General features: G+C 42.1%; 1 protein-coding gene and 1 pseudogene across 2 annotated transcripts; both read right to left on the bottom strand.

The window, feature by feature from the left end:
- Window positions 1-192: 192 nt before the first annotated feature.
- Window positions 193-25,548, bottom strand: LOC132577293 (sodium/hydrogen exchanger 9B2-like). Of its 2 annotated transcripts, XM_060246984.1 has the most exons (12): window positions 25,493-25,548; window positions 23,575-23,677; window positions 20,156-20,336; window positions 17,357-17,527; window positions 11,809-11,951; window positions 10,378-10,505; window positions 9,833-10,008; window positions 9,315-9,421; window positions 6,102-6,251; window positions 4,861-4,969; window positions 3,855-3,991; window positions 193-1,418 (listed from the first exon to the last, which is right to left on the bottom strand). In XM_060246984.1, exons 2-12 carry the CDS (start codon window positions 23,665-23,667, stop codon window positions 1,185-1,187), a joined length of 1,629 nt encoding a protein of 542 aa, XP_060102967.1. In that variant the 5' UTR covers window positions 23,668-23,677; window positions 25,493-25,548; the 3' UTR covers window positions 193-1,184. The 2 variants fall into 2 exon arrangements, with proteins under 2 accessions (XP_060102967.1, XP_060102968.1); XM_060246985.1 differs by lacking the exons at window positions 23,575-23,677; window positions 25,493-25,548 and adding an exon at window positions 21,696-21,745.
- LOC132577461 (coiled-coil domain-containing protein 32-like) lies at window positions 13,814-14,366 on the bottom strand (annotated as a pseudogene).
- Window positions 25,549-26,151: the final 603 nt, after the last annotated feature.

The following is a 26,151-nucleotide window of genomic DNA, read 5'->3' as shown; positions in this document are numbered from 1 at the left end:
ATGGATCCTTATGGAGTCACACATCTCTACAAGTCTCTCCTGTAAAAACAATGCCCTTAATATACTTCCACATACATAATGCTGGATTATCTGGCTACTTGTAATAGGGATAGTATTCTTTAGAAAAGACTTCTCTCCTTTTGATTGCAAGCTGAATGTGAATAGAATATGCTTGAATAAATTTAAGTTTCATTTTTGCAATATACCTCTTGGGAGTTTTAATTTCCTGCAGACAATATCATGCTTCTACAACTGGCAAATCCCACTATATTAACCAAACATTCCAATATCAATTCCGTAAATCAGGCCTCTGTAATCAGAGACTCATGATGTAAAGACACCACCATGTTCACATTGACAGAGCTGTGATACTACTTGTCTTCTGCTTGTTTTTATAATCTGTAGAGGAAAATGGAGAGTAAGCGGCCGAGAACAAGCCTCTTGATACTTTCAGGACAGTCAGGAAACCAACTGAGAGGTTTTTTTCAGCTTTGTGTATGAAATTCCTATTCAACCACAACACTGCTTGCTTTTATGTCCTCTGTTTTCAAGTTGTGATTAGGAAAAGGAACATTAGACTCCAAAATGCAAGGTTGTTTTTTATCATACTGTGCCTGCAATTTTCAATGTAGAGTTTTTACTATCCTTTGTTGGGGAGGAAAGAACCCCTTTTACTTATTTAGTCCAGGTATTGGTCCTGTGGTGGTTGACTTTTTTTTCTGCCCCTGTCCCAGGACTTTTATAATTTTGCCATCATCCCTCTACAAATCATCTTGAATGCTTTCTTCTGTCTTGCTGGCACCCAAGTCTTCAAATAGGGTCACAGAAACATGGAATTCAGCAAGGCTAAGACCATAACATTAATTTTGCTTGTGAATATCATCTTACCTTCCTACAGGTTACTTGTGGTGAGGCTTTAGCAGTATCTAAACTACATTCCACAGACTTTCTGAATCCCAGTGCCAGGAGGTAACATCAGGGGAGAACCTTGGCCTCTATGTGCATTTGGCTAGTTCTCCAGAGCAAATGGTTGGCTGCTATATGACACATGATGCTGGACTAGATGGACTAATGGTCTGATCCAGCAGAGCTCTTTTTATGTTCAGACTTTTATAGGCCACTATTGTTCCTAGACAAACTGTATTATCAACTGGGTGATCTTTGGGCTATTCACAGTCCCTATCCTATACCCGTCCAGATATGTCTATGTCTTCTGTTCTTTTCTGCCCGTCATCGTCACTGCCAGCATTAGCCTTGTAGAGAAGCCTGGGCCCTGCCAGGCCAATTATCAGAGCTCCAATTGGTGCCGTGATCAGAATCGCTAAAAAAGCCACTGTCAAAACATCCATGCCATATTGTTCTAATGTTTCATCTTGTTCAGCTCGTGCCGTATCTAAGGCAACTGAACCAATTGCAGCCTGCAAGAAAACAAAGAAACAACAAAAACTATTGGCCAGTAGCCAGTGAGAACCATGGGTGGAGCAGAGCTTGTGGAGGGGACTTTCCTTGTTTACCTTTTCTGCTGTGGCCCACTGAGACCCCTGAAATAGATAGCATAGGGTTTAAGGGGCACCTGGGAAAAACACTGGATGCAATGTGGGACTGCAGTGGAAGAAGAGAAATGGGACAGAAATCTCACCCCACCACTTGAGAAAGAAATTCTTCTAACTGACCGATTCAGAGTCACCCTACGTTAGTGTTTGTGGGATAGGACACTTCTTTAGCTGACTGAAGGGGCAGTTGCCCCTTCTGCACACAGGCCAAAGTCCAAGCCCAGCAGAATGAAATCCCAAGGCGAGTAAGGAGAAGGCTGTGTCAAATTTGAATGACTTTCATGCTCACACTGGAGTGAGTCAAGTGTGCACAGTTCTTTAGTACTGACTCAATTAATTACAGTTTGTCTTGAGAATCAGCTGCTGCCTGTGACCTTACAGAATGCCTCAGGTCAACAACATCCTCTTAACCAGGTAACCCGTGTTCAACATTTAGCCAGCTCCTTACCTGACTTCAGTATTCTTTTTTGTGTGAAAACCTCCAAAAAGGTGGAGCCAGGGCACTTTTCAGAGACAGTGAAAAGCCTACCACTTGGTATACAAGGATTGAGACCAATACAAGATTTTTTAAAATCGTACAATCAGTTTAAATCAAATATTACAATATTTATTGTAACTCTCAAGGGCCTTGCTACCCATTTCAAAAGTCCAGCCATGTATTACAGGGGATTCCTCTCTCTCTCTCTCTCTCTCTCTCTGTGTGTGTGTGTGTGTGTGTGTAAGAGAGAGAGAGAAAATTGGCCTTATTTGAGCAGGTAGCCATAAAATGGAAACATGGGACAGAAATTTAAAATAGATTAATATGACAATTTGAGTTAATGCTAGGGAAGTTGTCATTTGAGTTGATTTACTTCTCAGGTGTATCTATGTAACCAGCCAGTTTTTTACATTTGAGTAATTACTGCTATAAACAAATTAAACATTAAATTACTAATGGTGCCAAGGGTACAAAAAGGCGTTTTCGACGTCTCATACTGTTTGTTTGGCTTTTAAATATCTTGTAGTATCTAAAACAGATGTCCCTCCAATGTATAAAGTGTTAACAACAACAAAAGGTGGATATTTGTAACCTGATGTGCACCTTTCTCCTCCTACCTCCTCAATACTGGCTAGTGAAGCCCCTTTGACCTTCTCACTGACACGGGCTGCTGACCAATAATACAACCACACTTCATACGGCTTTCATGGAGCCTCATGACTGTTTGCTTTAATTGACAAATCTCCTAACAAGATGGTGTGGTCCAGTACTCTAAAAATCACACTGAGATCCAGACCATGTAAGGTGTTAAGAGATCTGACAGGAATGCCAGATATGGCCCTAAAAAGCAGCTGCAGGGATCAGGGTAATGGTTCTGGGGAAGAGGTGGGGTTAACTGCCGATATCCCTGACTAAATACTGCCTCCCTAAACTGCTAAGGAGGAAGCATGGCTGAGTGGCAGAGCATCTGTTCTGCGTGCAGAAGGCTGCATGTTCAGTCCCTGGTGTCTCCAAGGTTGGATCAGGTTATAGGTGATGTAAAAAATCCTCCACCTGAGACCCAGAAGAGCTGCTGCCAGTCTGAGTAGATAACACTGAGCTTAATGGATCAATAGTCCAATTTAGTATAAGGCTGCTTCCTGTGTTCTTAGGGCAAGGCAAAAAGAAAATACACCAGGCACCCACAGTGTGCATCTTTTGTTTTCCCTCTTGGGAAAACCCTATCCGTCTATATTTGGGATATTTGAACTTGAGCTCCTTTGGTGCTACTGGAAAGCTACTCCTCTGTCAAGAAAGGCCAAGCCTTCTGGTCCATCTGCAACACAATGCCTGCCTTGATTCCACTCACTGGCCCAGTGGTTACGAGAATGGCAGCATGTCAGGTAGTGTGTTTATATCAGTTCTAACTGTGGTTAATACTAAACCAGGACTGCTCCTGTAATGGGCATTTGAAATAAGGTTTGAAGCTGGTTTGCAAGCTAGGGCTGTGAGACAATCTGGCTGGCACCGGAGGGGAAAAGCAAGAAACATGCAACCCTGCAGCACTACCCTGAACTCCCAGCCCTGGTTATGAGATTAGAGATATTATGCCTCTGCTGGGTAACAGCTTTTCTCTTGCCTGGTAACAAAGAAGCGATGAGGAAGATACTTTCACTCCTGGAGAAAATGAACACAAGGTAAGATATGGGAATTTCTTACCCCCCCCCCCCCAAATTCCTTGCAATAGTGAAAGTACTGTCCCCTCTCACCTATGCCTGTACAATGCTTAAAAAGAAACCCCCTGGTTGCAGAAGACACTGGCCTTCTGTAAAAGGATACTTTACCTGGACAGTTGCTTTGGGGATCCATGCCAGTGAAATAAATATTTTCTCCTTCAACTCAAAGCCAGCAAAAGATACCATCACGAACGTGACAGTAATTCGTACCACTAATGCAATACTTAGCGTAGCTACACAGAGTCCTGCCATGGAGAAATAGTCTTTGTTAATAGCAACCCAAAATGCATTCCCAGACTTTCTGTCATTTGGCAGAGCAAACAGAAGCGTTCCCCCCGCTACACAAGCCACTCCTTCTCAACAGATATCGGGTGTTGTTTACAATAGGTAGAGAAGGAGTCACTAAATAAATAAGCCAACTGTTGTGGTACCATCCCAGTTCTACTGTTCAGTGTTCAAAAACAGAAATATAGTGCAGCATAAACCAATTTGCTGTGTAAAGCACTTTTTTTTGCAAAAGAGAGCCTCACTGGTGTAAGCTACTTGTTTGAGTAACCAGAAATTTATTTAGTTACACATGAGAATAATAATAATAACAGTTTGCCATTGAGTTGCAAATGACTCAAGGTGACCCCAGGACCATGACGTTTTCAAGGCAAGAGATGAGCAGAGGTGGTTACCACTGACATCCTCTGCATAGAAGCCCCAGTCTTTCTTTGTGGTCTCCCATCCAAATACAAATCAGGGTAGATTCTGCGTAGCTTCCAAGATCTAATAAGATCAGGGTAAGCTGGGTTATTCAGGTCACTTACATTTAGTTACATGCTGATATTTATTTCTAAATATATATTCTGTAATTCTTTTTGCAATTCAGTCTTGAGCAGTTTTGAAACAACCGAATACAGCGATAATACTCAGCCACCTTTCAGGGCTGTTGCATAGATTACAACACAAAAATGTGTTTAAAAGCCCTTTGAGTTCTATATACGTTAATTCCTTTCTCCCTTTGGTCTTAGGAAATGCATGGCCTGGAAAAGCCACTTCACTTGTACACCTCAGGAAGGAAACCAGCCACAGTTTCAATCACCTCTAGTGTTTTTGTAAGGAAACTTACCAACCGTTTCTGGTTTGAGAGAGGAGACAGATATTTCAGCTCCAATTAAACCAAAAAGAAAGGGTTGAAAAATCTCCCAGGCAACTCCAATAATCTTTTCAACTTCTTTCTGCAAGACAAAGAGCAAAAATGAGCATTACAAACTTCCCTTGCCTGTTGCCCACTTGAGTGTTTGCCCTCCTGATGGGGAGACCACGGCATGTGTAAAAATTGATCCATTTCAAGGTGGTATACATTAATTTAGACATTACTTGGTTCAATCAAAATATAGCTCACCTGCCATGAGAAGCCTCATTCTTCTATGAAGAAAGAGGCATAGTTATCTTTCAGACAGTCCAGGGCCTAAAGGAATCATGATGGTTTTCTTTTTTAAAAAATCCTATTATTCTCTCAAGGAGTTCAAGCTGATGTTCTTTATATCTGTCATCTCTCATTTTATCTTCACAAAGCTGTGAAGTAGGTCAAACTGAGAGCAAGACTGTTATTCTTTTTATACAAGAAAAGCTAGCAGAGCTGAAATCATTTTTAAAAAGACCCCAAAAATCATGGGCTGTATCCAGCCATGCAGTCAGGAAAGTTTGTGTCACTCAGTTTTCTTAAAAGGACTAGAGCGTTCTGGTGATTCCCTCTTTCTGTCTGCAACCCACCAAACCCCCTGAAATTTTGTTTCTGGGGATAACAGGAGTTTGAAGTGTGATTCAGGAGCTGGTAGAAATTGCCACTCTCCTTTAAAGAAAAAGGAAGTGCCCTTACATCTTCTTAATATATACAGACCTCAGTTTTGATATGTTGTTCAAATATATGTGTATTTACTCCACTTTCAGTCTGTTTACTACAACTCTGGCCCCAATCAAGTTGTACACGAAAAGTATGATCCTCAATGTGGATTTACATGCTCATTAGAAGTAAATTTTCACTGGCTAATTCAATGGCCCCAGAATGAAAGTCACCATGTAGACCCAAATCTCCATCAATTGTGTGCCAAAGTCTATTTCCATACATGGATCTCCTGTGCCAGATCAGTGCAGCTGGCTCTTAAACTCCTTTCACAGTTGTGGGATAATGCATTTTCAATGCACTTTGGCAATCATTTGTGAAAGTGCATTATTCAACATGTGTGAAGGCAGCCTAAACGACTGGTACTACTGTACAGCAATCCTGCTGGCACTTAATCTATTTCGTCCTACTTGGTTCTTCAGAACCAAAGTGACTTCTCATCTGCAGGCTGACTGAACACTCACCTTCTCATCAGACCAAGAAAGACCAGCCAGGAATGCCAAGACAATGGTGCAGAGACCTCCAGATCCAGGGAAGCCCAACTTTACAGTGCTAAAAATAGCAAACACAGACAGGCCTACCAGAAAGAATGCTCTCTTCCATACAACTGATCCCTAGGACCAGAGAAGAAAATAAAGAATTACTGAAGCTTTTAAACAACAAAAATTACTATAATTTAACATAACCCCCAAATGATAGAAGCACTGTGCATGGTAAAATCTGTATGGACTACTACATGTGATTGCCCTTGAATACTACTCACAATCTGCAAATGGTTCAAGATGCAGCAGCCCAGATGTTGACCTGAATGTGATGGTGAGAACTATTATTCCAGTGTAGAAATAAGTCCATTGGTTATCATTAAGCTACTAGTTGCGTGTTAAGGTTTCAGTTCCTACTTTTGAAAATCTTCCATTCCCAGGTATCAGAATGCTTATGGATCACATCTGCTATTACAAACTACAGTATGGATAAGCCCCAGTGAACTGATTTGCTCAGCAGGTGGAAAAATTAGAGTGAACATGGCTTGTAGCTATTCAGAGATTGTACTTTGTAGTAACAGAGCTGTTTAACCAAAGAGTGTGCATACTTCCTTACTCATTGCTTTGCCACTTGACACACCAACGAAATATACCCTCAGTGTCTGTATGTCTGTCTCTGTGTATTTGAACATCCACTAACTTACACCCCCCAACACGAGATTGGGTATACCTCCTTCTTTGAGTGGAACAGTGGTTCATTTTACTTGTCCCTTTTCTTGGATATCTGTTCTTTTGATAGATAAATGTAGTCCCATAGAATAAGTTCCCCTCTTTGTTTCTATAAAGCTACCACCTTTATTTTCTGAACTTGTATGTGTGTTTATAGAGTGCTTTCCAATTAATAAGTATTAACATATCTTTGTTATTTGTATTCTGACCCTCACAAACCAATCTCAAAAACAACTGTCAAACCAAAAATGGACCTCAGTCTTTAATATTGCTATGAAGTCAAAATATTCCTCTTCTGCAACTAAAACACCTAAAGCTTGAAGGGCTATAAATGAAGGTGGGATGGAGAGATAGTGATCTTCATAAATGCCACACCACAGAATATAATGAAATGCAGTGGCTTCATATCTTTGCAAATTAATGTACTGGAAAATTAATCTGCCACTCTCTAGAGCAGTGTTTCCCATTTGCAGGGTTGTGACTTGGTACCGGGCCATGGAAGCTTCACTACTGGGCCACAAGAAAAGCCAAAGCTAGCCCCGCCCCCAGCAAAGCTAGCCCTGCCCCATCTCTGTGTTGTGCAGGAAGGAGATGGGCTGCCTCTCCTTCCTTCTCCCCCGCTCCCAGTGTTTGAGAGAAAAGCTGGCATCCATTGGCACTTTAGACCCATGAAGTGTTCTTCAAGGTACGAGCTTTCGTGTGCCTTGCAGTATGTTCTTTTGGGGAGATTTCCCTGGGAGGCCTGGGTGGCAAAGAAGGGTGTGTGTGTTTTTTTCAGCCGGGAGGAGCGTGGAGTGGGCATTCCAGTTTTTTTACCAAATGACCCCATGGCAGAATTTTTGCTGGGTGGGGTCATCTGATGGTGAGGAAGGCTTTTTTTTTCTTTGCCCCTCCTTCCTTCCTTCCTTTTTTCCTTCCTTCCTTCCTTCCCCTGCAAGTGATGCTCTGTCTGTATTCTTGGTTCTGTGGGGGGAAGCAGCAGTGGGAGACCTTCTACTGCCCTGGCCGCACTGGTGGACATTCTGGTGTTTTTTGGGCATTGTATGAGGGAATTTTGGACTGGATAGTCCACCGGCCTGATCCAACATGGCTCCTCTTATGTTTATATTCTTTCTTTCCATGTCTTTCTTTTCTTTTCCTTTCCTTCCATTTCATTCTTTCCCTTTCTCTTTCTTTCTTTCTTTCCTTCCATTTTTACTGGATGGAACTTTTCTGTTCATCATGCTGTTGTTGCAGACATAGGAGCTCTGCCAATGAAAAGTTGGCTCCCCCAGTTGTAGCCAGGTGGCCTTCTATGAGATTTCTGTGTGAGTGAGTGAGAGTAAGAGGTGTGAGGCAGAAAGAGATTATTGGAGATTACTGCGGTACATCTCAACAGCACTGGAAGAGATGGTACTATGAACTTGGCACCATTTTACTGGTCCTGCTTTTAACAGCTGTCTGACACCAAAATTAAACTCCTCCTGTAGATATTTAAAAAGATGAAAGTAGTTCACTGGCTAAGTATCTGCACAACAGGTTGCTTTTAAAGGCATGGGAAACACAGCCAGTAAAAAGCTGCAAGCCCCTCATAAATATCCTTTTTGGGATAACTGCAGAAAAACTTGTATGAACTTCATATAACTTGAAATTAATTAATTAATTGCAGTACAATTCTCTGCTACCTTTCACAGCAATTTCCCAGTGTTTCAACCAAAGAAAAGTATGAAAAATAGCTGTCGAAAGATTTTCTTGAAACCAAGCAAGCTTGATTGTAGCTTGAGGCAGGGTTCCTGTAGTAGCAGCTGAAGGAAGGGCCTACTAAATGTGTCGTGATATTTTGAGGTAGAGCAACTGCCAGGGCCCAGTGTGGATGGTACACAGTGCTGGCATTCCTGATGGCAATGGCAACAGCACTCCCAACTGTATACAATGGCCAGTGCTGTTGAGGAAGGGATGTGTAGGTGGTGCAGGCAATTGAACATGGGCATTAGGAGTGCTTGCAAGCTGGAGAAGAATACACAAACAGATAGATGCATGCAGGTGTGGGAGTGAAAAGAGAGGACTGCCCACTTTCCACCCTCATTTTGGCTCAGCATGAGTTTCAGAGAGATTTTGCTGAAAATGTATTTACTTCCAAAGAAAAGCCAGGTTTGGGGGAGTGCCCTAGAAGTGACATCACAGGAAAAAGTGGAGTTTTGGTTCAGTGTGCCCCGGAAGTGACATCACTTGGTCCTTGATACCACAGGAAATGACATAATTCCTGGCTCCTGGCTCCACCCCCAAAGTCTTCTGGCTCCACCCCTAAATCTTATTGGGCCATGAAGGAGAAGTGTAAAAATAACCAGGCCACAGGAAAAAAAGTTTGGGAAACCCTGCTCTAGAGAGCTAGATCATATTTTCATTTTTTCAGTCATGCTAGAGTTTCAGATTCACCGTGCCTTACTTTGCATACCTGAGAAATTTCTCATAATATAGTTTCTTTACCTGATCCTTGCTTGGAAAGTACCGTACAAAAATTCCTAGAAGGCCACCAGCTGCTACTCCGATTGCAACCTCCAAAAAACCACGGAGGACACTTAAAAGGGTGGAGCCTGTTCGAGCATATCAGGAGAAGAGGATGAAAATGGATTTCCAAACAGTCTTTCTACTGATGTTTCATAAACCTATGGGATTCCCCCCCCCGCCCCCAACCAGGAAATACATTCAAGATCTTGGCCAACAACACATCAAAGCTGCTGTTGCCAGACTACAACATAAAAAGGACAAAAATGCTCTCCTTCAACTTCCTGATGGTGAGGTGGGATGAGCCTCCCAGCAGCCTCCTTGGAGTTTAACCCATCACTACACTTCAGCAAGTCACACAGACCAAATTACAGATCCAGAGGGGCATATTTATGAATCCTTTCCCACGTCATCATAGACTTCCTGTATGCCATCAAGTAGCACACTGCAGAGAAAAGTCTATAACATGCCTCATCAGTTTGAAGGAGTGGTTAGCATACCTGTAGAGAAAGCTATCCCCAAGCAGGTGTTGAAACCCGTGATGGCCAAGATATCATCAAAGCTGCCAGCAGCCATAAGCAATGTTGGGACACCCTTGTCCACCCCATAACCTCCTGCTTGCAAAATGAGCATGGAAGGGACCACAACAGCAGGGGAAACGGCCCCTAGAACAAATCTGAAAAACAGCAGTATCAGACATCAGTTCATCAATGGAATGGGACCCACCTCACCCCCAACAGTCCTGGTTTGCAATTTTGTTTTTTTATAAGAGCACTGTGTCTTTCCTCTGAACAGGAAAGTACAGCATGTACAGAGATCAGGTTTTGTCTGCTGCATTTTAACAACTGGATGCAAGTATTGGTAAGGAGGACAGGACTCATGCAGGGAAACAAAAACCCCTCACAGCTATAAAACATGAAATACTGCAGTGCACATACTTTGTGACAGGATTAAGTAAAAGGGGAAAGGTGATACAACCCAAGTGAGAGAAAAAGAAATGCAGTTTGCAAGTAAGCAAGTAGGAGAATGCAGCGTTACCTCTTACCCTAAGAGAAATCCCCATGTCCATGGCAGATGCATCAGAAAGTGAGACACGACCGCTGCTATACATGCTTCGGTGACACAAGGCCCAAAGCTCAATCGTACACAGACAGCCTTTAATTTTTTCAGAGCCTGCAAAATAAGCTGCTTTAAGATACACTTTTTTTTCCAGTACCAGGCAGCAGAATACCCTTAAAGATTTATTGCACTCTGCTCAGCTTTCATAATAGGGTACAGAAGGAAGACTCTTGGATCTTAACGAACACAGATTTGATTTACATGCTGGATTCATTTTAATGCTTTTGCAGGATTCAACAAATGTTCCACAGGATTGAGGAGCAGGGAGAATTATACTCTTATCCAATTATCCAATAAGCATATGGGCTTTGAAATGATGCTGGAGTGGAGGATGTCCCACTATGGCTCAGAAATACTGCTACCTGAACCTGGCTCAGAAGCAGTTTGAATAAAGGAACTTTAGGGAGACAAAAGACCATAATTCCAGAAAATCAGTTCTGCTGATGGAGACAGGGTTCCATACACAGAGCAAAGGATACAAGGACCAGTTCTGGGTTGTATCTCTCCAAGCTGCATTGTTTCGAATTTTTGTGATCCTAATTCTATTGTACTGTCTGTTGGACGTCTCATTCTATTTGCCTGCATTGTGTATAATCCACTTTTGAGTAGGGTTGCCAGGTCTGACTCAAGAATTATCTGGGGACTTTGGGGATGGAGCCAGGAGCATGGATGTGACAAGCATGACTGAACTCCAAAGGGAGTTCTGGCAATCATATTTAAGAGGACCGCATGCCTTTTAAATGCCTTCCCTCCATTTGGAAATAATGATGGGCTCATAGAATTGGATCCACTGGTCCAAACTTTTTGAAACCTGGGGGGTGTTTTGAAGAGAGGCACTGGATGCTACGCTGAAAATTTGGTGACTCTACCTCAAAAACAGCTCCCCCAGAGCCCCAGATAGCCACGGATCAATTCTCCATTATACCCAATGGAAACCAATCTCCATAGGGTATAATGGAGTGCCCAGCAGACAATTCCCTCTCCCCACCCCCCATCTTTCTGACAGCCCTGAAGTGAGGGGAGGGCCTCCAAACCGGGGAAGTCTCAGCAAGGGCAGGCTACAAAGTAAATAAATATCAAAATGCTGTGCATAAAGTAGTTCTCCATTGCACGAAGATGGGTTCTAGCCTCACTTTATCCCCAACATGCTACCGTTGTAATGTAGAGTTTTTGCAGAGAGATGAAGAAAAGTAGTTCATTAAATTATAGCATCTCCATCTGTAATCTGATGTGGTACAGCTCAGACATGGCTTTAGAACTGGTGAGAATTAGCCCTGTTTAATTCATCTGAGAATTCTCTGCTCTAGTGCAAATGTTTTGCAGCAGTGAAGCAAGGAAGGACCATTTGATACTGTACCTTTGGGTCAAGGCCAAGGCCAGCACGGGCCAGGATAATAGCGAGGGCAATACTTCTTAGGGCAGCTGACCACTTCAATTCTATCTGGATTAGGTCACTGATTGAGGGAATATTTCGAAGGAGAAATCCTACAAGCAACATTCCTAAAAGGAATACAGAAAAGTACCTTAATGACTATATATGTAGAAAAGTCAGAGACACCAGCAGAAGGTGTTCTAAACCTGAACCAGACTGGATCCATTCTGTCACTGGAAAAGCAATGCCAAAAAACTCACCCCCAAATGCAAAAGAATACAGCAGAAAGAAGCTGGAATGAACTTTTAAATTGGTTCTCAAAATAAGCCGTCTCTTGATGGATAACCTAGCTTGGAGTGGTACCACTGAAATGTTTATGATGTAAAGAACAGAAGTACAAGATAAGGTTGTATCCGCAGGGGAAGTATCATGATATGAAGGATGCCTCAACTTGGACTTTCAAACTCTGGAGGAATGCCAAGACTGGCCCAGCAGAGCACCAAGATTTTTTTTTTGAGGGGGGGGGAGTGCTTTGCTTAGACTGAGGAGTGTGAGTCCAATATAAAACTCAGGGGTAACAGCATGCATCAAGAGAGAAGGAAACAGAGCAATTAAGGCACAGAGTAGATCTGTGAGAAGACATCAGAAGATAACTATGCCATTTTTTCCTTGGTTTGCTTATTAGGATACTGCATCCAGCCTGCGTTACGTTACTAACAGCATGCTTAAACAAAGGGTTAATTTTGGAGGATATTGTCATACTTGTAACAAGATTAGCATCTAATAAACTAATTTGTAAATCTCAATTGTGCTTTTTTCTTCATTGATTTGGGACTTTCCCTGGGGGCTATTATGGATCTCAAGGACTCCTCTGATATAAATTCTGTTAAGTCTCTAAAGTACCATTCACTGGACTCGAGTTTTATTTTCATCCTAACAGTTTTGCCTAGGATAACCTATATTGACAAAAGAACTTGCAGAAATGTCTTTTCCCATAGAAACTAGAAGCTTGTTTAGCAGAGGTCATTCCAGAAGTTTCTTTGATCTGTGCTCTCTGCCCAGGCAGATTTATGTTGGAAGAACCAGATGTGATGTCCCTGTGCCTCAACCTCCAAAAAGCAAGTGACCAGAGAGTTGCAGGCAGGTAGATAGGCAGGCACTAAGCATATTCCCATTTACTCTTCTGCACTGAACCCTCTGATGTACAAATTGCTACTCTTAATGGGGAATACTTCCTTCCACCTCTTCTTTCCTGTCTCTTCCCACATACACACAAAGGAGGAGGCCACATTTCTCCATCTTTGGCACCAAAGTGTCTCTCTGCATCTGGACCTATTGCTAGCTAGAAAGAACAGAATCTGTCACTGTCTCTACGCTGCACTGTCCAGTATGTATTTCCTAAATAAAATAGTTCTTATTTTCCTTTAAACTGGTAAGTGGCTCTGTGTAACTTGGTAGTTTTACAAGTGTACACCGAACAAAGGTTCTCTGCTGTGTTCTGAGCCTTTAGTGCACTCTGCAAATTTAGCAAGGGATCTGGACTAACATACCAGCTCTCCCAACAAGTTATACTTCCTCAGTAAGATGAAGAGCTCATTCAGCCACAGCCCTGGTTCACCAGAACAGGCTTCCTGAAGAGATACGCAAGGCCCCTGTGCAAGATGGTCTTTTTCACAAGGTACTTGTGTGTTGAGTTTATATTCTGCTGCTAAGTGCTTTTAAATTTAGGCTGGCACTGTTTTTCAGATATGTAGCTAATTTCCTTGTCCTTGTTTATGGTAAAGTGACAATGGCTAAAGATAAAACTACCTTTTATCATTATCATATTAGACAAAGCAGCAGCCAGAGTTCAGTTTTCGCCTCAGTAAATTTTTAAAATTAGGCAATATTAACTAATGTTACTTCTGGGACACTTCCCCCTGGAACAGTAAGAGAAGAACAACTATGGAGAGGAAAAAGACTGAGGCCTAGTTAATAAAGCATTGCCATTTCACTCTTCTCTTGCCACAGACTCTTCTTCAGTTTCCTGCTTCCCCATAGGGCTTTCCAAAGGAATCAGATACTGTATTTCCTCAAAGATGACCACCACCTTATCAGGCTGTAGCCAGCACTTCAAGTGTAACAGAGCAGCCCTATCAGGTTCTGCTCCCCCCAAATAAAAGTCAGATGGAGACTTCTGCAGAAACCCAGCATTCTTCCTTGGCTTGAGCAAGAGTATGTAGCAATTCTTGGGAGTAACTTCCTGCGATAAAGCCTTTATTGTCATCAATCTTGTCTCTGAAGATGCCAAACAGACCTCTGAATCTTGTAGTGGTGGAAAGTTTGCTTGGAAAGAGATGCCCATTACTTCATTCTGACTTTCTATGTAAAAGTAAAAATCTGTACAGGAATCTGCAAATAGAGAACTTGAATCTTCATTTTAGTCTGGCTGTGGACAGGATAAATAGACTTCAGCCCAAGAGGCTGGGGATAGTGACTAGTGAGTGGACACACTCAAGGACTATCCCTATGAAGCAATCCTGGAACAGTTGTGCAGGGGCCATGGCTCAGTGGTAAAGCATCTGCTTAGCCTGCAAAAGGCCCCCATCATCTTCAGTTAAAAGGACCTGGCAATAGGTGATGTGAAAGACCTCTGCTTGAGACCCTGGGGAACTGCTGCCAGTCTGAGTAGACAATACTGACCTTTAGACCAATGAGTCAGTCTGATTCAGCGTACGGCAGCTTCATGAGTGTTCATGTGGCACTCCAGCCCTCCTTGTTTTGCAGTTCTACCTACTACTTTCTATTAGGGCCAACCAAAATATCACAAAACGGTGTGCAAGCTTTTGAGTTCTCCAGGAGTCTTCCTCAAGCAAGGATGTTGGGGGAAGGGGAAGACACAGAAGAGAAAATACATTGTTTTAGGGCATAGATGAAAATCCTGAAGTCTGCAGCCTGTAACTGTCAAAGGTGATACAGAATGTTTTGCAGATTAACCATGCCTTGAAACAATCCATTTTTTTTCTTTCCCTCTTTACTTTGATTTGTTCATTGGGTTTTTAAAACGGAAAATCCTGCCTGACAAAGAGCTGTAGAAAACTTGAAAGATCACAACATGTTGTGAGATATTTTGATTGATTACCTTTAAATAAATAAACTAAGAGATTGTCAAAGAATAATAACCCTCTCTGTAAAGATGTTAACTTGTCCTCAGGGCCACACCTCCTGATGTCACCATTGTTTCACACAGGATTTTTTATAGAAAAAGCCCAGCAGGAACTCATTTCCATATTAGGCCACACACCCCTGATGCCAAGCCAGCCAGAACTCCGTTCCTCTTCAAAAAAAGCCCTGCTTGTCTTTATGTTCATACTATTCTGATGTATCACTCTGTATTCCTCTTCTTATGCTTCCCATTGAACCTTCCTGGATCAGACTTCATTTGTTGACCTTGTGCGATTCTCTGTAACTAAATCCCGTAGAAGATTTGAACCTGCAATCTTTCTCATCATTTATGAAGCACAACACTCAAGTCCCTTCCTATATTTATGCAGGGATTTGCACCTGAAAGATTTACAACAGGCATTTCTCTGCCACAACTCACCTCCCTTCCCTTCATGTGATTTGGGCACAAATGTTCTGTGTCAAAGTTCCATTTTATATGCACCTGTAAAAGTGAGGCCTGACTCACAAATGTTTATGCTATGCTAGGTTATTATAAAGGTACCACTTGATTTCTGTTGTTTGCTATAGCAGATTAACATGGTGATCCTTCTGAATAACCTGCCTAGGTGGCCCTGAGGAGGGATACAATGTGGGATACAAATTCTGTAAGCAAGAAAGTAACATAAATATGCAAGTCACAGGCACAGCCAAATCTGCTCAGGTCTTTTGGGAAGGGAATGTTTTAGCTGGCAACCTGCTCAGGAATTTCTAGCTGATGAACCACCTGTCTTTTAACCAACCAGTTAATAAAGCCTATATTTATTTTCACATTTGCAGAGCCTCAATATGCAGTGCCTTTCTTAAGAAAGATCTCTGTGTACTAAGGTTAATAAGAAAAAGCTACCATTCATGCTTAAGAGACAAGCTGTTCAACCTGAAGCAGAGTTATACCTTTCACAGTCCACTGGAGTGAGAAGGATATAACTCTGCTTAGGACTGAACTGCAGCTTTCTTTTAATATTGCTTTTATTCACTGTCACAGGAAGGTACAAAATTAATTCAAAGAATAAATAAATAGATAAAACTCCCAAGATATGTATCCCTTTAACATGTTGGCCACGAATCATAGAATCATAGAGTTGGAAGGGATTTCCAGGGTCATCTAGTCAAACCCCCTACACAATGCAGAAAATTCACAAATACCTCCCCACACACATACATCCCCAGTGAACCCTTCTCCATGTCCAGAAGATGGCAAAAACCTCCAGGATCCCTTGCCAAACTGGCCTGGAGAAAAAATTCTGACTGAAGTAAATTTTGTAATACATTAAAATGGTCTCTTGTCAGTTATCAACTAATGTTTCATTGATTAATCTATCAAAGATTTATAGCCCTAATTTTAGTCAGTGGATCATAATCAGACCACAGAAGAGCCCTGTTCTTTACAAGCCATCTATGTAATTGTGACGGTAATGAACGGGTTAACCAGAAAACTAAGGATGCATAGAGCCTGCGTCAGGTGACCTGAGGGTGGGGGCCAGAGTGCTCGGAACTCTCAGAGGTGACTGACAGCTAACGGCCGAGGGCAGTTAGTGTCTGACAGAGTCTGAGGGAGACTGATGAAGAGAGCAGTTGGTCTGAGAAGGAGCTGAGACAGAAGCTGAGGAGAGTCTTTGAGAGAAGCAAAGCTCACTGTTCACTCTATAAAGACAGCCAAGGAGCTGTGTGTGACTAGAGAAGAGTCACAGTAAAAGACCTGAGAGGTCACAGTCACAGAGACACTTCTCTTAAGAGCTAAAGAGGTGGCTGAGGGAATGATGTGGGTTTAGAAGTCTGCAGGGCTGGGAGAAGAGACACCGGTCGACTTAAGGGACTTGGCACATTATACCCAAGAGGCCAACCAAGAATAGTGTTGGAGAGAGAAAGCTGTATGAGCTGTGAAACTTGAAAGACCTAAGCGAAATTGATATTATAAAGTCTGAACTACGAAGAAACTGTTAACTGCTTGAGATACAATATAGCCCATGTATATATTTCCCATTCCCCAGTTGAAGACGGTGTATGTTAATAAATTTCTGTGGTTTACTTTAAAGTTCTCTGGTGCCAGTATATTGGGAAAACTATCAAAGCTGCTGTGGTCCCCTACAAACTGAGTTTATATCCATCTGAAAGCAAAACAAAACCCCCGAAGAGACTAGTATTGAGAAATCCATATTACACCCACCCCTTGAGTTCCATAGGCGTGAGGTAAAATTCAAGAGGAAGAACTGAGGCTGAAGAGGGGCTGGGGTAGCCATAAGCCGCATATAGAAGCAATCCAGTGAGACCGCGAGGCGCGCTGCTATAGTCATGATACGAGGTTATGCACCCATCTGACTGAGATACTTACCAAGGAGAGAAGGAAGTGGAGGCAGGCCTGGTAATTTAATCAGTCCAATCAATTTGCCACCAATGACAGCAAAAAAAAAGAGGAACAAAATTCCAAAGAGATTTCCACCAGGAAGACACTCTTCACCTGTAATAGACCAGACTACAGCCCAGATCAGCACCACAGCTATTCCTGGAAGAAGAAAGGGATTTTTTTTAAACCACCACAGAGCACCATAGAACATTTTTTCAGATATCAGTGCATCTGTAGAAGTTTCATTGGGGACAGAGATTGTTAATGAATGAAACAAAAATTTTGCTCATAGTATCAGTGTCATTTCAAGTTTCCCTAGTTGCTTCTTTTCCTGCCCTTCTTTCCTCAAGTTCTTGCTTTCAGTGCCACCAAGTTATCTAATACTATCCCAACTCCTTGTTAACAATGGTTAACCTTTAAAGCCCTATATGGCCTGGTACCGGTCTACCTTCAGGACCGCCTTTCCTCATACGCACTCCAGAGAACACTACGTTCGGGATATCAAAATCTCCTTAAGATCCCTGGACCAAAAGCTCAATTGTCCAACACCAGAGCCAGAGCATTTTCAGTAATAGCCCCCACTTTGTGGAATACCCTCCCCGAAAACATCAGGGCCCTGCGGGACCTGCCACAGTTCCGCAGGGCCTGTAAGACCGAATTATTCAAACTCGCCTTCAACAGTTAAGGGGGAGGTGGCTATTACCTTACAGCACCAACAATCTCACTGAACTAACATAATGGAAATTAGAAACTTGCCATCTTGGACTTTTAATGAATGGATTGATGGTTGTTAATATGCATGGAAATGTTTTACTATATATTTTATTTTAATATTCTATGTTGTTTTTTAACTGTTTTGACTGTTGTTAGCCGCCCTGAGCCCGTCAGTGGAGGGCGGGATATAAATCTGAATAATTAATAATAGTTGCACATAGAGGTGTAAGATCAAGACTGCAGACCAGCACAGCTGCTATGCTGGAATCTGAATGCAGTGTAGGGAGGTATTGGTCCTCCCATCATATATAAATTAGATTTCAGAGGGGCCAGTACTCTGGACTTGCTTATGCTGCTTCTTAGTAAACCATGAATGCACATTAAAAAGCAAAGATAGAAAACTGGATCTAATGGGGGGATAGTCCAGTTATGGAAATTCATGAATGCTAACGAGCATCTATACTTACTTCTCTTTACTTTACTTCTCTTATTTTCAAATTCACATGACAATTAATCTTATGGTCATGGTCATTTATAAAATGTGATATGGATTCTTGCTAAATCATGCTGTCTCAAGATGTTTCGTGAACAAAACGAGAAGCATCTCAGGATGCCCTTTGCCAGTTAAATGTTTCAGACTGCCTTTGGCTGCCACTGTATGAACTGGTCTGTTCTTTTGAAATTATGCCACTGCAACTCAGCGATTTAAAATATTGTTTTAAATTAACTGGACCCGAAGACTTCCATCATGAGCATTGATCTGATCCACACCTGTTTAACATCAACAAAGCAGCTGTATCTGGCATCTCAACTACTGAGTCTGCCCACCTGCCTTCCAGTAGGATTGGCAGAGAATAATGATGGTAAAACTGCTGAAGGGTATTTGAGTGAATAATCAAAAATAAAACTGGAAATCTCTGTGAGGAAGCTTTCCTAACTCTTGGGAGAGCACTACCAACATGATCTGTGCAATAAATTTACTTGGACTTCACTCCTTTCCCAGCACTGCTTTTGAGCCAGGTTCCTTAGTTATTTCTTCACATACTCTAGGCGTGGATCTTACTGATTTCAGAGGCTCATGTTTTTGGGATTATACTTTGGCAAAGGAGAACCCCCCCCCCCCCGCATGTGTTTTGGTCATAACCCAGTTTCAACACACATCAGAAATGCGATCTCGCTAAAACTTTTTTTTTTTACAGTTCGCTTATGGGTGAGATTATTAAGACCCAGCTTAAGAGCTCAAAATTTGATTAAAACAAAAGAAAAGCAAATGAACTGAAGGTCAGAGAGAACAAAACAAATGGGATACTATTCGTTTCTTATTATTTGCAGAAAGTAAGTTTCTTATTATTTGCAGAAAGTACATTTTATAGCCCTAATTTTAAGGCTCCAGATATGCTTTTTATTAACAACACTTATACCCCTGGTTTGTTCGATAAAAGCTCAGAGAGACTTATATATGGTTCCTTCTAGGCATATTACATGGCCAAACATATAGCCATCTGAACTATGTAGGTTCTTACAGTCTGTCTTCTGGGCCACAAAAAGCAGCAGACACTACATCTTTCCTAGTGACTCTATGGGAAAATTTACTTTATCAGTATTCCACTCCCACTTTAGGCCCCAAGTGTGTTTTCCACATTCTGGAAGTGAATCAGGTATCAGTTGAAGGAGAGTCATTAGGACCCAACAAATTAGGGGGTCTTTTAATCACAAACCGAGAATCCTGTAAACAATTTCCAATGCTGCTATTTCTTGCACCGGGTGGAATTTATCATTCTATCAAGCTATGAGTAATTTAAGACAACTAATAAAGCCACCATGAAAAACAATGTGGCACTAAACAAATAAAGCCTCTCATTTCGGAGTGATATTCTGTATACTTTCTGGTTAATCTAACTACTCTGGGTTGCAAAATGAGGAGGAAGGAACCAAACTGGTAATTTTGGCTGACCAAAATACCTTCCAGTTCAATTCAGCACAACAGAATTTGTGCAGATCTGTTCTGGACTGTCTGGCCTGTTCTCAACCAAAGGCTGTGGTTTCTTTATCCTTATCCTTTCTCATACATACCGTATGTTATTGTTCTGGCAAGTATGCCTTGTGGAGGACAGGCGCATATCCGCTTCAGTCTGCCTGGTGTATTTGATTCAGCCATGGGTTCCTGAGTTTGCTGCCCTGAATTAGTCAGCAGTGCAGTTGTTTCTGTCTGTGTATTACCATCAATAGCTTTGGGATCTGAAAGACTGGCCTCCTGAATTAAAAGAAATGAATCATTTTGTTGGTCTCTGCTGAGATGCCAGATAGCTAAGGTTGCGCTCCTATGCATATTTACTAGGAACTAAGTGGATTCAATGACACTGATTTCTGAGTACATACTTATATGGCGGACCATAAAATGAATTAAATACTGCAGTGTGAATAATCACAGTTACAAAAAGAAAGCTATAAGTAATGAGTAATGACTTCTTTTTGCACTTGCAATGAGCTCTTTTTACACTTACAATTCAGTTCCTGGGAGCCTCAAGGTTTGTTTAATAAAGACATAAAGGAAAAACGCAGAGTCCTCAAGGTGATACAGAATGTTAAAAACACATGGACAGCATCTGCTGAAATCTAAGCAAATGCAGAGCTTCTTCCCCTAACCAGCAATTCCATTCTGCATCAACCATCACATTCAGAGGGAACAAACAAGCCAAATTCTCTCCTCCACCCCCAAGCAGTACAAATCTGATTATCTGCTGCTGGGGACAAATTGTGTGTGTGTGGTAGGGAGTGGATATTTCTACCTCCTCTGCAAGAAGGTCTTAGGGGCATCTGGCTGCTCACTGTTAAGAAACAGAATTTGGGACTAGATGGACCCAGAATATGGGACTATTCAGTTATAGGACCTAGATGATCCAGAAAGTCATTTTCTCATAGTTTTATAGAAGTTAGCTGCACAGACCAAGACAGTAAAGACTCCACAGTCAAACCTGGTAAAAGTAGGCAAGAAATGAGAGGTGGGAAACAAATGTAGCGCTGATACACATTTGGGTTTACAGCATCACATATATATGATTACAGTAATCTTTAAACAGTCCTGTAAAGCAGGCTAGGATTATTTGAGAGGCAGGGGCTTGCCTAAGACTGCTAGTGAGCTCACTGCTGAGATGAGATTGGAATCAGCAAATCTTCCTGATCATAGCTTATTTGCTGGGCTACACCGGATTCTTGGCAGAAACAGAGACAACTCTGTCACTCTTACTTGGCAGAAACAGAGACAACTGCAGACTGGGTGTAAATCCGTGAGGTCTTGCAAAGCCACTCTGATCATCTCGAAACCAAACGTGGCTTTGGGACTGGTACATCCTGTTCTACCAACTCTGTTAAATCTCCTGTTTGGTAGTCAGGTGTTGACCAGTATGACTGCTGAAATTCACTGGGGCTAGCACAGTGCCTTCAGTCCCCCTTTCAATCCTGGCTCCTCAGAGGCGCTAATTTCACAAACCTAATTATTGGTCCATTTTCAGAAAAATTTGATGAAGAACAACCAAATAATATCAGCTTTTAGAATTTTACTCTGAAATAAAGTTTCTTGATTTTACAACTATTTCCGCGCCCCAAAACATACCTTCAATTTTTCTTTTTACCAGTGTAGATTCTGTCAAAAATGTAATGTTGCCATTCACTAGTTTGGTGAAAGTTTGTGGTGAGGATTTAAAGCTCTGAAGTTTCAAAGTTCCCATTTTTAATCAATGATTTACCTGAGGGAAAGTTATTCAGCACGTGTCTGCATGACAAAGTGAGACTTCCTGGGCAGAGCGTCCTCCCAAATGAAAGATGGCTGCTACCTGACTTAAGCAGACTTGCAACAAGAAACAGAGGTAGGAAAATTGTGGGAAGGCAGGAAACTGGGAGAGAGAGCAGGGGGAACATCCTGAGTGTGTCATACAGAGAGAGGGATTGGTCCAGTCATCTCATGAGTTGCTCTGAATAAGCGTGAGAGAAAATTTGCACAATCAAATAACCTCTGTTTCTAGTCTATATCTGTAAAATGTGTAATGTTTTGTACATTTTTAATACTTTTGCTATTTAGCCTATGCTGTAACATGCAGTTTGGCTTACTTGCTCAAGGGTCAGCTCAGTAAGTGCTTTTCATGTTCATTTGATTTGCAGTCTCTGGTAACAATAGACTGCACCGTTGTAAATAACATTGTCTCTCTGCTTTGGGATAACAACAGTGGATTACACTATATGCTTAGCAACTTCTTGAAAATATTAAGATAAGAATAACCTTATAGGGTTGATGAGTGCTGAACTATATGTTACATTTCCCTCACATCCTCTCTAGTCTACCACACTGATTTTCAGCAAGACACGGGTTCCAAATTCCAACTTGGGAAATTCCTGGAGATTTAAGGGTCAAGCTGGGGGAGGGTGGAGTTTGGGGGAGCAACTCAGCAGGGAAATGATGCAGCAGAATCCACCCTCCAAAGCTGCCATTTCCTTCAGGGGAAGGGTTCTCTGTCCTCTGGAGATCAGTTGTAATTCCAGATCTTCAAGTCCCACTTGGAGGCTTGTAGCTCTAGTTCCAAGCTAGAAATTCACATGCCATGTGCACAAGGCCTGCTTTGCATCAGAACTGTGACTGGCTTAAGCCGCCCCCCGCCAAATGCTGTTTTCTTGACATGGAACAGCCCCAAGGAATGCCCCCTTGAAATGGAGGTTTCTCCAAACAGCAGCTCCCTGAGCTCATTTCAAGTCAAGAGAGTTCATTTCAAGTCAAGTGTGGTGGCTTAAGCCTCCCTCTTCAAGTTGCTGAAAACAGGTCTGCGTGCTGCTGGAAACTTGAGTTCCAAGCATGGAATATGTCTGACTGAAAATCCTTGTGGTGGACCCAGGGGCAGGAGGGGAAGGTCTGAGGAAAATGCAACAGAAGTTTTTTCAAGCTTTGAAACTGCGATATAACTGCTATTATATTGCCACCAGTAGCTTATGTGATTCAATGGGATTTCTTTGAAATCGGAAAACATAAAGTAAAGGATCTTGTTCCTAGAAAGTAGATAGCCACATTCTAAGTATGTTATAATCAAGTCCAATTGAGCTCAGAGGACTTTTTACTTTGCACATGATGTGGGCTTTTTAAAGGGAAAAGGCAGCTGGGAAAGGGGGAATGTGCTTGTATCCTGGGGCTGCTACTGGGGAGAGGAAGCTGAATTCTTTCTCCTATGCCATTTTTCCAGGAGGAAAGCAATAGGTGATATTTACCCTACAGGTGAAAACACATAAGCAATTGGGAATTTTATCAGGAGAATGAGTTAACCCACCCCACACCCAATGCTGAGCTCAGATGAAGGGAGGGAGGGAGGAAACCACCATGGGAGGGAGTTCCTGATCACATATCTTCTAGGTCATATGTACACTTGTTCCTAATGCCTACATCCCTTTGAGAAAAGACAAACATACCTTTAAAATGTAAATATGGTTGTAAAAGACCACAAGACAAATACCTTAGCTGTGTGAAGTGAGGGAAGAATGTCATTGTTCACACTAGCAGACGATGCTCTGTCCTCAGTCTCCGCCACCAGGTCATCCTCTGCCATCTTGCCCACGCTATGATATTAAAAAAAGGATTTGTTAACTGACAAACTGACTCTTCAGATTCCAGATATTCACTCACCAACTTCCAGAGATTTTGCAGCAGCCGCAAGGGCCTTTTAAAATAATCACTCTCTTCTCTAAAACTGAATAGCGGTTCCTTGCTTACGCCTCAGCTATGCGCTCTAGATAATTTTTCAAGGTTTTTACTGCAAGAAAAGGTAAATCCATGTTTTGTTACGTCAAAACAAAGGAAAGCACATTGTTATCTTGGCAGGCAGTCCAAGGTTTGCTTTAGCTTGGCCATTTATTTATTCTGAAAGATTTTATGCTGCTTTTTCAACTCGAGTGTGTGATTAAAGTGATAAAACAAACAATAATTTGACATTTCCATTTGGATAGCAAACGTAATAATGTAAGATCTAGCAGCAGTCACTCTCCCCAAACAGCAGGGTGCTAATAAGCAAGGACGAAATACCAAGCATATTAAAGCTCTCCAAACTCTTAGCTTCTAAAGCTATACAACAACCAAAGCTGGTGGGCCTTTTCAAAGTCCATGTCCATGACACCAGCATAGAAAAGACTCTGGTCTGCATACCTGCAGATATGCTTGTCTGGAGGTCTGAAAACCTGAGAAGACCTTTGTGAGAAGACCTTAGCACATGAGAAAAGGCGCTCCTACGGGAAATCCAGTCACATAATTTTATAAGTAACAATCAGTGACTGAGTTGAATCCCACAGAAGACTTCTCACTGTGCAACTGATTTCGCACAGGTAGTTGTGCTGAAATTACCCTTCGCTGACCACTTTTATAGGTGACGTTGAATACATTCTGCTATCTTTTCCATATGCACGAGACATAGTGGAAGATATTTCTTTGGAAACAATTTCAAACACAAAACAAAATCACATGTACCACCTGTTCTACACTGCATTACTCCATATGCACATTGCTATTCATTAAATTTATGTTCATGCTCTATGTATTGTGACAATCCTTGTGCTATTGTTTGTGCAAATGGGAATGCACCTAGGTACATTTCCTTTGTGCTCGCAGCTCGCTGTTCAGTGAAGCCCAGCCATTATTGTTTAGGCTGGAATAATGTAAGCACACCATTCCCAGGGTTAACCTGACAGGAATGTCTTGTGCTTTGTCTTTCAGCCTGAAACGTTATCTGCTGGACAGAAAGAGGACCAGAGCAGATTCAAGCAGTGTTCAGATGACCAAACAGATCATGCACTGGAGTGTCTCTCCTCCTCCCTCCCGTCCTCACATTGAGACTGAAGACTTCCAGGTTTACAACACATTGTAATTTGTTGCTGTTAGAATTAAATTGTAGTTCATGGTTTTTATGCACCTCTCCAGCCTGGCAATTTGTTAAAATACTCGCAACAAAACATCTGTTACAAAGCAGGAAGTCTCCAGTTTTGTTACAGTGGACAACGGCATCTGTGCACCACCCTCCCCATCCCAGGATTTTGAATTAAGGAAGACAGACATTAATTTCCTGGATTAGGTCACCCAATTAATAATCAAGGGGTTAGTGAATAGAATATCATGGCCCATTCCAGTCCTTGCCTGACAAAGCCTGTTTTCCCTTCAGGAAACAGCTCAATCTAGGCAGGCAGAAAAGGAACAAAACACAAGCACATAAGAGGGAATAATGAAGTGCCCAGCAGACATTTCCCTCCCCCTCCCCCCCCCTGTTTCTGATGACTCTGAAGCGGGGGAGGGCCTGCTCCCACTTGGGGACTGGTATCTCTACTCATGAGTTGCTGAACTTCCAACTTCTTCAAAGTAGCACAGAGCAACCAAAGGTTCAAGTTTACCTTTCCTATGAAAACCACCTCTGAAAAGTTTGTGCAACCAATGGAGGGTCTGGGCTGCTTTTACAGCCGCAGGGAGCAGCTATATTTGTTCTGCCTGCTTCCCTACCACACCCCCATTCAACCTTAAAGACACAGACATACCATCCCAAGAGAAAGCCTTTCCAAGTGGAGTCTGAAGCCTCTGGAGGTGGAAAAGCACATGGTGGTGGTGGGGGTGGGGCTTCCCCTCGCGGCCAGCTGACTGGGAGTGGAAAGGAGCCTGGGAAAGCAGGAGAACCCCCACTGGGACCTGGGGATTGGCAAACCTAGTGTGTGTACATTATTTACATAGCAGTATAATTATAAGCCTGTAGTACATGCATGCTGTGCATAGATCTGATACATGTACATATATCATGGAACTGCAGTGTTCTGTGGCTGCAGCTCTCTAGAGTGGGGCACAAATACTCTTTTGTGAATGCGTTTCACCCATTTCAGTCACTTGGCTTCTGGAAAGCAAACCACCTTATCACCATAATTAAACAAACTGCTCTATTCTTTACTAGTATAGTAGAACAATCCTTATATTGTGCAAATAGGAACAAGTGCTACGTTTTCTGGCTCAGAAGGTGCTGCTGCAGCCTCACCTAAATTTACATGGCAGCAGTTTTAGCAAACTA

Source organism: Heteronotia binoei, chromosome 9, assembly GCF_032191835.1.
Source record: "Heteronotia binoei isolate CCM8104 ecotype False Entrance Well chromosome 9, APGP_CSIRO_Hbin_v1, whole genome shotgun sequence".
Lineage (NCBI taxonomy): Eukaryota > Metazoa > Chordata > Lepidosauria > Squamata > Gekkonidae > Heteronotia > Heteronotia binoei.
This window is presented reverse-complemented; position numbering and strand designations above follow the sequence as displayed.